This window comes from Eutrema salsugineum, unplaced genomic scaffold, assembly GCF_000478725.1.
Source record: "Eutrema salsugineum unplaced genomic scaffold, Eutsalg1_0 scaffold_6, whole genome shotgun sequence".
Lineage (NCBI taxonomy): Eukaryota > Viridiplantae > Streptophyta > Magnoliopsida > Brassicales > Brassicaceae > Eutrema > Eutrema salsugineum.
The window spans coordinates 3,912,783-3,926,354 of NW_006256547.1; the positions used below are offsets into that span (position 1 = coordinate 3,912,783).

The 13,572-nt window shown below is 38.4% G+C and overlaps 5 protein-coding genes across 7 annotated transcripts; 3 read left to right on the forward strand and 2 right to left on the reverse strand.

The window, feature by feature from the left end:
- Window positions 1-656: 656 nt before the first annotated feature.
- Window positions 657-1,432, forward strand: LOC18013292. The gene has a single exon (XM_006394828.2). It carries the CDS (start codon window positions 842-844, stop codon window positions 1,253-1,255), a length of 414 nt encoding a protein of 137 aa, XP_006394890.1. The 5' UTR covers window positions 657-841; the 3' UTR covers window positions 1,256-1,432.
- A 1,320-nt stretch (window positions 1,433-2,752) lies between these two features.
- On the forward strand, window positions 2,753-5,768 carry LOC18013293 (glutamate--tRNA ligase, cytoplasmic). The gene is made up of 6 exons (XM_006394829.2): window positions 2,753-3,032; window positions 3,108-3,207; window positions 3,320-3,473; window positions 3,582-4,669; window positions 4,757-5,224; window positions 5,338-5,768. The coding sequence occupies exons 1-6, from the start codon at window positions 2,893-2,895 to the stop codon at window positions 5,560-5,562; spliced, it is 2,175 nt and encodes a 724-aa protein (XP_006394891.1). The 5' UTR covers window positions 2,753-2,892; the 3' UTR covers window positions 5,563-5,768.
- LOC18013222 (probable germin-like protein subfamily 2 member 5) lies at window positions 5,739-7,202 on the reverse strand. Its single transcript, XM_006394830.2, has 2 exons — window positions 7,015-7,202; window positions 5,739-6,307 (listed from the first exon to the last, which is right to left on the reverse strand). The coding sequence occupies exons 1-2, from the start codon at window positions 7,124-7,126 to the stop codon at window positions 5,769-5,771; spliced, it is 651 nt and encodes a 216-aa protein (XP_006394892.1). The 5' UTR covers window positions 7,127-7,202; the 3' UTR covers window positions 5,739-5,768.
- A 901-nt stretch (window positions 7,203-8,103) lies between these two features.
- LOC18013223 (heavy metal-associated isoprenylated plant protein 2) lies at window positions 8,104-8,943 on the forward strand. Its single transcript, XM_006394831.2, has 3 exons — window positions 8,104-8,241; window positions 8,344-8,419; window positions 8,502-8,943. Exons 1-3 carry the CDS (start codon window positions 8,230-8,232, stop codon window positions 8,756-8,758), a joined length of 345 nt encoding a protein of 114 aa, XP_006394893.1. The 5' UTR covers window positions 8,104-8,229; the 3' UTR covers window positions 8,759-8,943.
- Window positions 8,936-12,661, reverse strand: LOC18012670 (flap endonuclease 1). 3 transcript variants are annotated; one of them, XM_024151159.1, is made up of 18 exons: window positions 12,552-12,661; window positions 12,330-12,446; window positions 12,169-12,227; window positions 11,999-12,058; window positions 11,849-11,902; window positions 11,688-11,736; window positions 11,548-11,595; window positions 11,401-11,466; window positions 11,232-11,282; window positions 10,970-11,089; window positions 10,803-10,887; window positions 10,641-10,722; window positions 10,449-10,563; window positions 10,291-10,347; window positions 10,154-10,200; window positions 10,017-10,071; window positions 9,493-9,677; window positions 8,936-9,276 (listed from the first exon to the last, which is right to left on the reverse strand). In XM_024151159.1, exons 1-17 carry the CDS (start codon window positions 12,561-12,563, stop codon window positions 9,501-9,503), a joined length of 1,254 nt encoding a protein of 417 aa, XP_024006927.1. In that variant the 5' UTR covers window positions 12,564-12,661; the 3' UTR covers window positions 8,936-9,276; window positions 9,493-9,500. The 3 variants fall into 3 exon arrangements, with proteins under 3 accessions (XP_024006927.1, XP_024006926.1, XP_006394894.1); XM_024151158.1 differs by having other exon boundaries at window positions 9,485-9,677; XM_006394832.2 differs by lacking the exon at window positions 9,493-9,677.
- Between the last annotated feature and the right edge of the window lie 911 nt (window positions 12,662-13,572).

The window sequence follows — 13,572 nt, forward strand, 5'->3', positions numbered from 1 at the left end:
CATTTTAGTATTTACTTATAAGTCGAATCTAAACCAAAATTAAACCGTATAGATTTATCCAAATGTATCTACGTTTTCATCACTGAATAAACAATTCGGCGTATCTACTCCTTTATAGATGTATGATAAAGTTAGCAGATTTTAATGCGGTTGTGAGGATTTGCGCTGAAAATTTTGAATCAATTTAGGAGTTTGAATGAGCACAATGTGATTATAGCTAAACTGAATACAACAACTGAGCTCACAGTTACAGATAAAAAATGGTAGAATACTTACAATTGAAGAAAGTTTAAAAGAACTGAAACTGGACCGCTTCAATTTATTCAGGGGAAGTAAGATCAACAAGTTTTAAAAACCAACTTCGCCTTGAACAACAAAGGCAGATGTGTTAAATAGCAATTACTTAATAGATGTTGGTGGAAAATGTTCCTAAAACAGTAACAATCTTTTTGTTTTTTGTTTTCTCGACGAATAGTAATTAGTGGAGTAAAAAAAACAGTAGTAATAACCTTTTTTTCATTAAATAATTGGAACGATTGACTCGAAAAACAATAAAAGAAAAACAGCGATACCGAATCTTACTAAATTAAAATGGTAAATTACTAAAGTCGTTAAAACACGCAATTAATCGAGAGAGAGAGAGACAGCGAAGGTTTTTTTTTTAATTAGGAAACGAAACCTAGTGAAGCCGTGAAGGAGAGACAACACAAAATAGAGGAGCAATAATTTAATACACAAACTCCTTTTGCCTCTCAATTTCTCACCAACCGATCGATATCTGTGTTTGATTCCGATCTTCTTCTTCTTTTGCTATTTGGAAATCGGAAACGGCGTCTGGTTAATGCCTGGAAATCACGGGGAAATTTCGGTGGATGAACAGAACAGAGTCGATAACGATAACAAGAAGACGGGAAAGAAGAAGAAGAGGAAGGATGATGCGAAAGAGAATGGAATCGTGGATGATTTTGAGAACCGGAATCGATTGGTACTGCCTTCGATTTCAAAGACCAGGAAGCGATTTGTAGACAAGATCAGGAAGAAGCCCAAATCACCGAAGCCATCGTCTTCTTCACGTTCCGGGTCGCGTAAAGGAGGCTGCTTTTCTATGATGAGACCTCGCAGAACAGAGGAGAGTGAATCTTCTCCTTCTTCTCCACTTTCTGACCCTAACGATGAATGCTTCACTCATGATATGCTGAGAGTAATGTTAGAGACCAATGATTTCTGCTCTAATGAGTGCAATCCACATTGGTGATTTGTGTATGTTCGATAATTGGGGGTGATTCTTGTTTTAGTTTTTTTTTTCTTGCTCAATCTGTATAGATATTCTTCTTCTGGCTAAATCCATCAATGCCTATGAGTGTTTTTCTTTTGTTCCAAACCAATGATGATTCTTAGCATGTGTATGATTAAGCAATTGAGTATTGAATCTGATTCGTATAACAGAGTGTGATTGATGCGATGCGGTTAGGTTACAGTTTTTATTAAATTCTCTTTAGCTTTCTAGGAGATCATGCTCATGATAAGTTCAGTGTATACATTTGGCTTACAGTTCTTCTGTTCTTTATAAATTTGGATAATTTTCTGTCCCTCTCTAATGTGCCAAATGGTAAGACAGACAGTGGGTCTATTTGAAGAAGTTCAGGTGCTCAAGCCTCTAGTCTACAGGTCTAATGTAGTAGATCATAGATTTTGGCTAGATGTGACTTGGTTAGAGCAGTCACGGCAGATTGTTTAGGATGTGTGCATTTGGCTGAGAGTAGAGAATCTCATTAATCAAGTCTCTGATTTCGTGAATTGAAGAAGAAAGCATAGGTTCTTATCATATCAGCAGACAGCAGTGAAGCAATGAATCTGTCCAAAGAAGAAGGAATCGTGCGCAAGAAGAAGCAATAAAGCATTGAAGTTCAGTGATATTTGGCTACTGCCCATTTTCTGTTCCGTCGAGTTGAATACATATATCTTAGGTCTACTGGAGCAGAGTTTGTTTGATTTTGATTGTTACCTATGAGTACTCTATGACCCATTGAGTTCAACAAATTGTGATGCCTGTTAACGTTTCTGAATCGCCTCTGCATTTGGAACTTATGAAGAGTTGAATGATCATCTCCAAATGATGTATAGAGAGATTCAAACACATACTTGCCTTATTTCTGAACCTTCGTATTTAGTTGTGATTTTTGCAAAATGATATTATAGTATCAATTTTCAACTAAGTTTTTCTGCTCGTAGTGGCGATGTTTACATATGGCAAGTAGTGTAGATATGAGACTTGCGGAGAAAACAGTGGAGCCCAATGAAGTCAAAACATCTGATCTCTCTCTTTCTTTGAGATAAATTGAACCCAAAGATTCCAATTATGTTCTAAATAAGAGTTAATCTACTTGTTAATGATATTATGAATTTATACAAACTAATATAAATAATGTAAAAGTTGATACTTTTACTTTATGGACTACAAGATTTTCAAAAGAAATAATACAAAAAGAACCCTAGTGGCCTAGTGTTTCTTGTGATTTCAACTTTCTAACACTAATCTTCAGCTTGATTCAACTTGGCCACCTATTATTTTCCCTTAATTCAATTATTATTTCCAATTTTCCAACTTTACGTATTTAAATTTCTGATATCCAATTAGTCCAATTTTAAAATCCAAAATTTTAACATGTGTTACTGTAATTTTATGATTCTGTAACAGTTGGGAAAAGTTTGCAACTTTGAGCGTCCTAACCCTAAAACCTAATACCAAAGACGGTCTTTTTTCGCCGCCCATTCAGTCAAGTCACTTGCTGTTTCTCATCCAACTCTTTAACACATTGCCTAATCTTCTCTTCTGCGTTTCTTCGATTTCTCGGGTTTGGATTCAGATCCATCTCGCCTAAAAGGAAGGAAATGGAAGGGATTAAGCTTTCTTTCCCAGCGGAAACTCCACCGCTTTCAGTCATCGTTGCTATCTCTCTCTCTGCCTCTCCGGTGACAATTGACTCCTCCGCCGCCGCAACTACCGTCCCTACTTTTGCCTTCTCCGACGGGTACTTTTCTTTTGCCGGTCTGATTACTTCCCTGATTTTTCTCTGAAACCTTTTTTTTTCTCATTCCGGATTTAGGCGGAAATTGAGTGGCACTTCCGTTCTTCTTCGCTATGTTGGTCGATCGGCGAACACGCTTCCTGGTTTCTACGGCCGCGATGCTTTTGAATCTTCCCAGGTCTCGATTCTTCTATCAACCTTTTTCCATCATAGCACGAATCTTCTGATGTTCTTTTTTGTTTAAAAATCCTTTCTTTTGTTACTTCTTCTTCTTCATCGATCATTAACAGATCGATGAGTGGGTAGATTACGCTCCTGTCTTCTCCTCTGGCTCAGAGTTTGAGAATGCATGCACTCGCGTCGATAAGTACCTTCAAAGTCTCACGTTTCTTGTTGGCCATTCTCTTTCCATCGCCGACGTTGCTATTTGGTCAGCTCTTGCTGGTAAAAAAAAAAAAAAATCATTTTTGCTATGAATTTGGCTGAAATTCTGTTGATTTGAAAGCTCATTAAGCTATAGTCTTTACTAAGTTTTTAACACTCTGTTATCAGGATCCGGTCCAAGATGGGAAAGCTTGAGGAAATCGAAAAAGTATCAGAATTTGGTTAGGTGGTTCAATTCGATATTGCTCGAGCACACCGAGCCCCTCAACAAGGCAGCAACGTATACTGTGAAGAAAGGCTCAGGGAAGCCTGTTGCTGCATCCAAGTCCAAAGACCAACAAAAAGCTGTTAAAACAGATGCAAGTGATAAAGGAAAATCTGAAGTGGACTTGCCTGGTGCAGAAATGGGAAAAGTCCGGCTCCGGTTTGCTCCAGAACCAAGCGGTTATCTTCACATTGGCCACGCCAAGGCGGCTTTGCTGAACAAGTATTTCGCAGAGCGTTACCAAGGGGAAGTGATTGTGCGTTTTGATGATACTAACCCTGCTAAAGAGAGCAACGAGTTTGTGGATAATCTTGTCAAGGATATTGGAACATTGGGGATCAAGTATGAGAAAGTGACGTACACTTCTGATTATTTCCCTGACCTGATGAAAATGGCGGAAAAACTGATTCGAGAGGGTAAAGCATACGTTGATGACACACCTAGGGAAGTTATGCAGAAAGAGAGGATGGATGGGATTGATTCAAAATGTAGGAATCAAAGCGTTGAGGAGAATTTGAAGCTGTGGGAGGAAATGATTAAGGGAAGTGAGAGGGGTTTACAGTGCTGTGTTCGTGGGAAATTAGACATGCAAGATCCTAACAAAGCCATGCGAGACCCGGTTTATTACCGATGCAACCTTATGTCTCACCACCGTATCGGGAGTCAGTACAAGGTGTATCCGACATATGACTTTGCTTGTCCGTTTGTGGATTCTCTCGAAGGCATAACGCATGCACTTCGGTCTAGTGAGTATCATGACCGGAATGCTCAGTACTATAAAGTTTTGGAGGACATGGGAATGCGAAGAGTTGAAATTTACGAATTCAGCCGGTTAAATCTGGTTTTCACTCTTCTCAGTAAGCGCAAGCTTCTCTGGTTTGTCCAGCAAGGATTGGTTGGCGGGTGGGATGATCCACGCTTCCCTACAGTCCAAGGAATTGTTCGCAGAGGTTTGAAAATCGAGGCTTTAATTCAATTCATTCTCGAGCAGGTAAAAAACCTTTCTTCTCGTTCTTGTTTCTTGTCTCTTTGTGAATGTTCTGTAATAACTCTGTTGATTTTTTCTTTACGTTTTCAGGGTGCTTCCAAGAATCTGAATTTGATGGAATGGGACAAACTGTGGTCTATTAATAAGAAGATAATTGATCCTGTGTGCCCAAGACATACGGCTGTGATTGAAGAGCGGCGTGTACTGTTCACGTTAAAGGATGGTCCTGATGAGCCGTTTGTCCGCTTAATACCAAAGCACAAGAAATTTGAAGGTGCTGGAGAAAAGGCGACCACTTTCACAAAGAGGATTTGGATCGAGGAAGCTGATGCGAGTGCCATCTCTGTTGATGAGGAAGTAACTTTGATGGATTGGGGAAATGCCATTGTAAAGGAAATCACCAAGGATGAGGAGGGTCGTGTCACTGCGTTATCTGGCGTTCTGAATCTCCAAGGATCTGTGAAGACTACAAAGCTGAAGCTCACATGGCTTCCCGAGACTAATGAGTTAGTCAAGCTCACATTAACGGACTTTGATTATTTAATCACCAAGAAGAAGGTAAGGATCGGTTGATGCCGTTTATACATTGTTTTTCTCTCTCTCTCTCTCTCTATCTCTCAAAACCACTGATATCTTTTCCTTTTTTCTTTTTCTTTTTGGCCGCGACACAGCTGGAAGAAGATGATGAAGTTACTGATTTTGTGAATCCTTATACGAAGAAGGAAACATTGGCACTTGGTGATTCCAATATGAGGAATCTGCAGTGTGGAGATGTGATTCAGCTTGAGAGGAAAGGCTATTTCAGATGTGATGTGCCGTTTATCAAATCTTCGAAGCCCATTGTCTTATTCTCCATTCCAGATGGAAGGCAACACCAGCCATTGTCGGCTAATTGAGGAACTAGGCACAGGAGAACGAAAAAAAAAACGATTTTTCCATTTCATGAAAATTTGTGTTGAGAATTTGCTCTTTAGGTTCTCTTATAAGACAAGGAAATCTTCTTTTTTAGCTTAAAGTTGCAAACTTTATCTTTCTTCTTTGCTTAGTGTATTACAACAATTGAGACCAAAAAAGAAGGAAAAGATCATGTTTTTCGTTTTAATCATTTCTTGGGTGGGAATCTGGACTTGATCCTCTTAACCTGTTTCGGTTTGATCTGGAATGACTTAACGAGAACGTCGTCGGGAAGAGCTCCAAAGAGAGAGGCCACGAGTGACTGTGTTCCGGGAAACTGGCTATCGAAAGCTGCGATAACAGAGGCTGGAGCAGATTTGGCAATGTTCTTCTGGAAATGGAGAAGTCCTTTGGGGAAAACGAAAACGTCTCCTTTGTTGATGTATTTGGCGACGAGTTTTCCGGCGGTTGTTACGAAGCCGACGTAGAGCTGACCCTCGAGGACGAAGACGATCTCGGAGGCACGTGGGTGCACGTGCGGTGGGTTTAGACCGTTTGGTGCGTAATCGATGCGGGACATGGAGAGGCCGAGAGTGTTGAGTCCTGGTATCTTCTCCACGTTGGCTCCGGTCACGACGGCGCCGGTGGTGGTGTTTGTTGCGGCGGCGGAGGCTAAGCCTTGGAAGTAGAAGTCTTCCGGTGTTATTTGTGTTGAGTCCTTGCATGTGTATCCGTTGACCTTGACCGCTTCATTTATCGAAAATGGCAATAGAAAATGATTAAAATTAGGATATATTTTGCGGGAAGGTCTTGCCAAATATAAATAAAAAAAAAGAAATGATAAACAGAGTTTTATTTTCAAAATTATGTCTCTTTATTTCTTAATGCTGTTGGAAAAGAATGTATGAAGATCAAGCCTATGTTTCTACACCTACTTTTGCTTCAATTATTGAATTCGTTATGTCAAATGTAATAACTTATAAAATAAATTCTTAAGATACAAATATACTATATTTTTTCTTTCAAATTAGTAAAAGAAAATCATTTATTGTAAAAAAAACAATGTGTATCAATCATTTAAATCCAGATAATTTTTTTGTGGAAGCCTAATATAAAAATGCTATATCAAAAAACCTTTTAACATTCTTTAACTTTAAAAATTTCATCTAACTTGTAATTAAAAAAAAAATGTTCAAAAAAACTTTTATTAAGATCTCAACTTATTTAAATGGCCGGAAAATCAAATGATGACCCGTAAAATTTCGTATGTTTAAGGAATTGAATATCAAATGAGAAATCTCATTTTCATTTCAAGATAACACCAATGGTTCCTCCTAGATGCTATTTTTTTAATTATATAATTTTTTTATTCTAACGATGAATAAAGAAAGAGACTTGAACGTAAACGCCAGACTTTCAAAACATAAAACAAAATATATTGTTGGAGTAGATACCATTGGACAAATCAGCAACACAAACATCTTGGAGCATGTCGGATTCTGCGAAGACTGCGGCTGCAACCAACATGGTAACAACAACAACAAGATGGGTCGCAATAGACGCCATTTTTGTTGTTATTGTTTATGTTCTGAAAAGAGTTTGTCCTTGATGAATTTATAATTAAGAATAAATTAACGGATACAGAAGCTTTCAAAATGGTGTTCTTATTTATATAAAGAGAGAGAGAAGTAGAGGCTTTCAAGGTTTATTATTAGGCCGATTGTGAAAGGTGGGGTTAGTCCTTAATTTAGCCAAGATTAGGTTTTGGGGTTTAATTGTTAGTTAATATTTAGGGCGGTTGTGATTAACAGGGCTATTTATTAGAGAATAAAGACATCTAATCTATACTATCTATAATAATCTATTAGGCTGTGGCTAGTAGTACCGTACGAGGAAACTCACCTAAAATAACCTATCTTCCTGGTAATTACTAAAGTCCAACCAAACTCAAAAATGATTACTTTGCATAAATGAATAAATAGAAAAGTGGAAGTTGGCTGGTTATTTCGTTATAATATTACTCGGCAAATTTTGTTTTTGGTCAAACTGAATCCAAAATGATCGTTCTACGTTGATAACCAAACCGTAACGATCTGCTGAATCACGGTCCGGTTTTTGGAAGGTTCGTTTATGTCCAACCCCAATTGAACCGGAATTTGATAAAGGCCGACAGAGATTGTCCGCTAAAGTGTCATTGTCAAGTCTCAAGTACACAACATATAAATATGTTAATAAGTATAAAATAAAAGGTCAATTACAGATAAATAGACTTGGGGACTAACAAATACCCTCTTGAACAAAAATCCCAAGTTCAAGTTGAGTCTGTTATATATCAACCAGGTATTATTGAATTAATCCCTCTTCTCTTATATATTTTATATATGTACACAAACGTATCACAAATGCATAGCTACGTATATAGCTACAGTGAGTACGTTGACGCAAAAGTTTGGGATTCAAAGACTTAATCGAAGTCAAGTCGCTCCACAAAAAAAAAGACATGTTCCATGTTCTTATATTAAAGGAAGATGTTGAGAAATGAGAAGAATAAGAGACAGAACTCGAATGCTTCATCCACCTCCCTCTCTCTTTATATATTTCTAATTTTCCTCTCCTCCATTCATTTCTAAATTCCATTAATCCATAATCTTCCGAAATTAATCTCCATCATGACGGTTAAGGTAAATACATGCTCTTACTACTAATAATGAAGAAGATAAAACAAATCCGGGTTTTGTTGTTTTCATGAATCACTTGGTTTAATTTGTTTCCGTTTTGAGCAGAAAGTTGAGATCAATGTGGATATCAATTGTGAGAAGTGCAAAAATGCAATCATGGAGGCTGTCACAGAGCTAGAAGGTATGATTAAAAAAAAAGTTTCTTTAATAATCAACGGATATATGAGAAATGAAATAAGAAAATTGAAATATTTGAATGGCAGGTGTGAATCAGGTTGCAGTGGATCAAGAGAAGAGCCTACTTACCGTGGTGGGTACAATGGATCCGGTCTCCGTTGTAGAACAGCTTAAGAAGATCAAACAGAAACCAGTAGTAGTCAGCGTTGGACCCCCAAAACCTCCTGAGCCCAAACCAGAGCCCAAGCCCGAGTGGTGCAAGCCTTGCTATCCTTACTACAACACCTGTGACGCCGTAACAGTTAGCACCTATGAGAGCGGAAGCGGCTGCACCATTGTTTGAATCCTCTCTCCATCTCTTAGCCTTCATCTAAAATTCTCCAATCTTTAGTCAAGAAACAAGTTGTTTTTTTTTTTTTTCTTTTTTTTTGTATATTAGCATCATGTTTCATATTGTTTTATCATTTGATGAATCTTTGTTACTGGCACCTCTCCTGTTTTGTGAACAAGTCTTAATATCATTTGAAAAGACATAATTTCACATGAGCTTTGCTTTTAAATCACATCAAGTTCTGTTTAGCACACCATTATACAAGCACAAAGTTGATCCTTGTCCAAAGACAAAAAAAACCGTCACATAAACCTGACTAATAATCACTGACAAAGCAGAGACTAACAATGGTTACGAAAACAGAGAAACTAAAAAGCAAACATACTTAAGACCATCACAGTTTGCAGCAGCAAGCGTACTAACTTCTACAGCCATTAAACGACTGGGACTATGATCTACTTCTTCTTCCTTCCACCACCTCCCTTGGTTTTCTTATTTGTAGCTCCTTTGGCGTTGCTCTCCGGGATTTCCTATTACCAAGTTTAAAAACAGTTTGTAAGCAACAGATGATCGATGTATATCTAGAAACATGTGAAACACAAACTAGAGTGTTTTATTGATCCCATTATTTTTAAGAATGGAGGCGCTTAGTATATGTCAGACAGGTTCTAGCAGAAAGCCGAATGCTAAACATATAGCTAAAATAGAACTATAGAAATTATGTCAGATTGATATTACATGTTCACCGTGATATTTAGATTCTTGTGCATATGCCAGCTCCAGCCATTTGAACAGAAAGGTTGGAACTGAGGGGTACAGAAAACAGACTAGGGCTAATAATGTTATTGGAGGTGTTCCATCCAAAAGCATGCAGAGAGATCACTTTATTGCTGATAGCTGGTTTATACTGCTGAAGCAAGCAATTGGTACCCTGTGATCCAGTATATTGAGGAATAACCTCAGAGACGACTAGGCATATAAAGTTTACCTAAAGTGTATAATATGCACATATATATCTCTATCCACTTGTGGACATGTGTTACAAGTTTGTGGCAGGCTAGTACATGACCATGGACACAATGAATTCATAATCACAAGATGCAGGCAGATTGCATGAATCAATAACGCCTTCGAACTACCAATTAATTTACAAAGTAATGTTCCTTTTGTACTTATAAAATGATAGGACGTAGATATTCACGTAAAAGTAGAAAGAAAGGAGCTTAAGAACTAGTGGGTTCAACCATATATAAAATTGTAAGAGACAAACCTTTCTCTTAGCAGGCGCGGATGAGTTAGCAACTGGCTTGAAAAATGACTCCAGCCTGTGAAATGTTTAAGACAGAAATGAGTTCGAAGGAGAGGTACAAGCTAAAGTCACCACTAATTTGTTCGAAAGGTACAAACCTCCCCTGGGATGACTTGTTCTTTGCAGATTTGATTTTCTCTACAGCCTATTTAAGAAAATCAGATCATCAACGATGTTTTGTCAGAAAAAACATTTGCAGCTATATGGCAATACGGAACAAAGTATGATAACATACCTTGGTCACCCTATCTATGTTGAATCCATTTTCATTAACCAAAAATTGAACTATACCCTGGCAAAGGAAGAAAAAAAAATGAGGTAACTACGAAAATGTCCGGAAGAATCCAAAGAATGAGTGGAGCAGAAAAGGGAGAGAAAGAACTAGATTTCTACCGCTTCATCTGGAGAGGTCCACTTAATATCAAGTTGCTCTTCATCGGTTAAGACATCAGGTTCTTTAAAAAGTTTCCGAGCTTCATTATATGGCCATTCCTCCGGTATTTGATACCTACATAAAATACCAAAATGGTAAGTGTCTTTCCCGCACCAAATCAAACTACTCATTAGTAATTACAAGACTTAAACCTTTCTTTGTTTATATTTTCGAGTATAGTCTCAATGGATCCATGCTGGCGAATGAGCTTTAGGGCAGTCTGCCCTCCGATACCTATGGCACAAAATTCATATTAATTTCACACACAGTTTGAAAGATATAAATAGATTAAAAACAAAAACTCTCTAAGATACCTCGGATGCTGTCACAATAGTCACATCCCGACAATATGCACAAGTCGATGAACTGATCCATGGTAAGTTGAAGCTCTTCTAAAATCTGAAAAGAGACCACCAGAAAAGAGATGAGCTCATTTACTTAACACGTGGAAGAAAGGATAAAGTATGTGTGAGAGTAAAACCTTCGCAATATCAAATTCCATGACAGGGATCTTTCTGGAGCTAGGATCCATCAGGTGGCGAAGGAATTTAGGAGCTCCAAAAGTTAAGGAATCCATATCTTCAGATGCCACGCCATACACCTAAACAGATAGAAGCATATCATAAGGAAAAATTGCAGAAGAATTAACTTGTAAAATCTCCACTTAGACAAGATTGAAGACACTGGTCATGCTAAACTGTCAGTAAAACACCTGAAAAGAGAACAGAGAAAGGAATACAGACCTTTCCTGATTTGCAAAGTGCAGCACATTGCGCTTCTGCTTCGGAAGTGGCCTGTGTGTAAGAAAAAACCATCAGTCTCTCTTTCGGAAATTTAGCCATTTTTATTATAACAGAGAAAGACAGAATTAATAGCAGAGAATTAGGCTCTGGTGCTTTTGCACATAAGTACCTCAACAACGGGTACCCCCATGAGTCTTAAGAGTCTTTTGCAGTCGTCATTGTGCTGTTTTGTCACCTGGAGATCGGGATATTACACATGTATTAATAAGAGTACTAGATTCCACGAACGATTCAGAGATGGAAAAGAATATACTACCTTCACGGTTCGTTTGCTGTACTTCTCAATGTCCTCCTTGTTTCCTGCCTGTCAGCGTAAAATAGCTTCTAAAAGTTATGTTTTTCGGTAGTAAAGTAAATCTAGGTAAGCAACTCGAAAGGCGAGTAAGAGTGACAAACCTCAATTGCACCAGTCAAATCAGCGGTTGCATCAGCTCTCTTGGAGTAACTGAACCAATATTCGAGTGTGTAGTGAAACAACAGTTAGTAAATTCATGTTAGCATTTTCAATCTAAGAAAAATAATCAATTTGAGCAGCCATTCAGGATAATAAAAGTTACCGTTTTGCTAGTTCTTGTCTCTTTAACTCCGGAGGCTTTCCATCGAAAACATAACTGTAGTGAAATTCAGAACTAATTAAGCAAACGTAATAGAAAAAGGAAAATCCACAGAGAAAGTCAGCAAGAAAAAATGAGGGAGAAGAATGTTACACAGGCTTAATTCCAGCCTCGAGAAGACGAATCGTTCGATTAAACATCCCTTGTAAATGGCTAGATGTACCCACAAAAGACATAACATTGTAATTCATAAATTAGCAAATGCTACGAAAAATCCAAATCGCTACAAATGTGGAAACAGAGAGAGAGAGAGTGGTATTAACCTAGTGACTTCACCAGCTTCATTGGTGAGCATTTCAGTGCCAGTTCTCCCCACCACAATCTGCGTCACATCGATTCTCAGGATTGGATTTTACAGAAAGATACTATCTTTGAGTGATTGGTGTTGATGTAAGATGGATATACAAAGGAAGAAGAAACGAACAAGGAACTGGTAAATGCTCATGCTAGCATCGACGGCGATTTTCCGACCGAAGTAGCTCTCGAATTTCTGCTCTTTCATTGCATTGGGCGCATTGTCGGCTAAAAGCTTCGTTAAACCCTAAAAAAAAAATCAGAAATTTCCACCCAACAAAAACAGGCATTATTAGATCGAATTTAGGAATCGCAATCAAAAGAATTGCGACAAGAAGTAAACCCATCACACCTTGATACCCATGGCGATGACAGAGAAAGCAGCGAATGAGTGAGCGAATGAGTGAGCGAATCTCTCTCTCTCTCTCTCTCAAGAGACGCCGGTGATGTTAGTTTTCCCGCCACCTGAACACGTGTGGGCTCTATTCTATATATCAAATCCATTAGAGGCTTGATATTGCCAGGCCTGTTAACACAAACGAGGCCATCAAGTGGTTAAAGCCCATGGGCTAACAGTATATACAACTTTTTGAGTTTTGACGATGGAATTTTATTTTTCTGGTAACGGTTAATGAAAGAAAACTGTGGAGTAAAATCCCAACACTGGCCATAGCCTTTTGGGCATATATATGGCCCGTGCCTGTTGCTTAACTTCTCTCGCAAACAACAGAAAACAAACAACCCTAACAACGCAAGAGAGAAAGATTGTGGTGACCTCACTGTTAAAGACATTGCAAGTTTCTCTCACTGAAAACTCTAGTTTTTTTTAAAAAAAATTGTGGTGACCTCATTGTTTCGAGACTTATTTGAATTGTGTCGGAGGAAGCATGTGTTTATGCATTTCATGTTTTGATTTAGGAGTGACTTGTGCTGTCTAGAATTGGTTTTTACAAGAAGATTAGGTTTCTTCTTGGAAACGGAACGTAAAGGTTTTAAGACCATTGAAATCCTAAACCGACAGAACGAAAGACTATCAAATCTTAAACCGATCTGGTACAATGAAGAACTAATAAATCAAAAGCAAGTGTAAACCAAAAGTCACTCTTTTTTGTTTTGTTCTAGGGTTTCTTTCTCTCACCCAAAACCTCCGATTATGGCCGGATCTCTAGGTCTTACGCCGGAGTCCTTGAAGGCGTCTGGCCGGAGCTCCGAGAAGCTCAGCCTTCCTATCCTTCAGGGTAAAATCAAGCGTGACCCGGAAGGTTACGAAACGGAGCTCGAACTGATTTACAAACAGTTTCAAGCCTCCGTCGATCTCTTTCAGCAACATGCGGCTCTCAGTTTCTCCTCCGTCGGAGGCGTCGGCTCCGACC

Coding starts and splice junctions, on each gene's coding strand:
- LOC18013223 (XM_006394831.2), top strand. Junction 8,420..8,501: donor GGCTGTCACAGAGCTAGAAG/GTATGATTAAAA, acceptor TTTGAATGGCAG/GTGTGAATCAGGTTGCAGTG.
- LOC18013292 (XM_006394828.2), top strand. CDS start 842: ATGCCTGGAAATCACGGGGAAATTTCGGTGGATGAACAGAACAGAGTC.
- LOC18012670 (XM_024151159.1), bottom strand. Junction 11,467..11,547: donor ACAGCAAACGAACCGTGAAG/GTAGTATATTCT, acceptor CCCGATCTCCAG/GTGACAAAACAGCACAATGA. Junction 11,283..11,400: donor TGGGGGTACCCGTTGTTGAG/GTACTTATGTGC, acceptor TCTTACACACAG/GCCACTTCCGAAGCAGAAGC.
- LOC18013222 (XM_006394830.2), bottom strand. CDS start 7,126: ATGGCGTCTATTGCGACCCATCTTGTTGTTGTTGTTACCATGTTGGTT. Junction 6,308..7,014: donor TGTTGCTGATTTGTCCAATG/GTATCTACTCCA, acceptor CGATAAATGAAG/CGGTCAAGGTCAACGGATAC.
- LOC18013293 (XM_006394829.2), top strand. CDS start 2,893: ATGGAAGGGATTAAGCTTTCTTTCCCAGCGGAAACTCCACCGCTTTCA. Junction 3,033..3,107: donor ACTTTTGCCTTCTCCGACGG/GTACTTTTCTTT, acceptor TTCCGGATTTAG/GCGGAAATTGAGTGGCACTT. Junction 3,208..3,319: donor ATGCTTTTGAATCTTCCCAG/GTCTCGATTCTT, acceptor GATCATTAACAG/ATCGATGAGTGGGTAGATTA.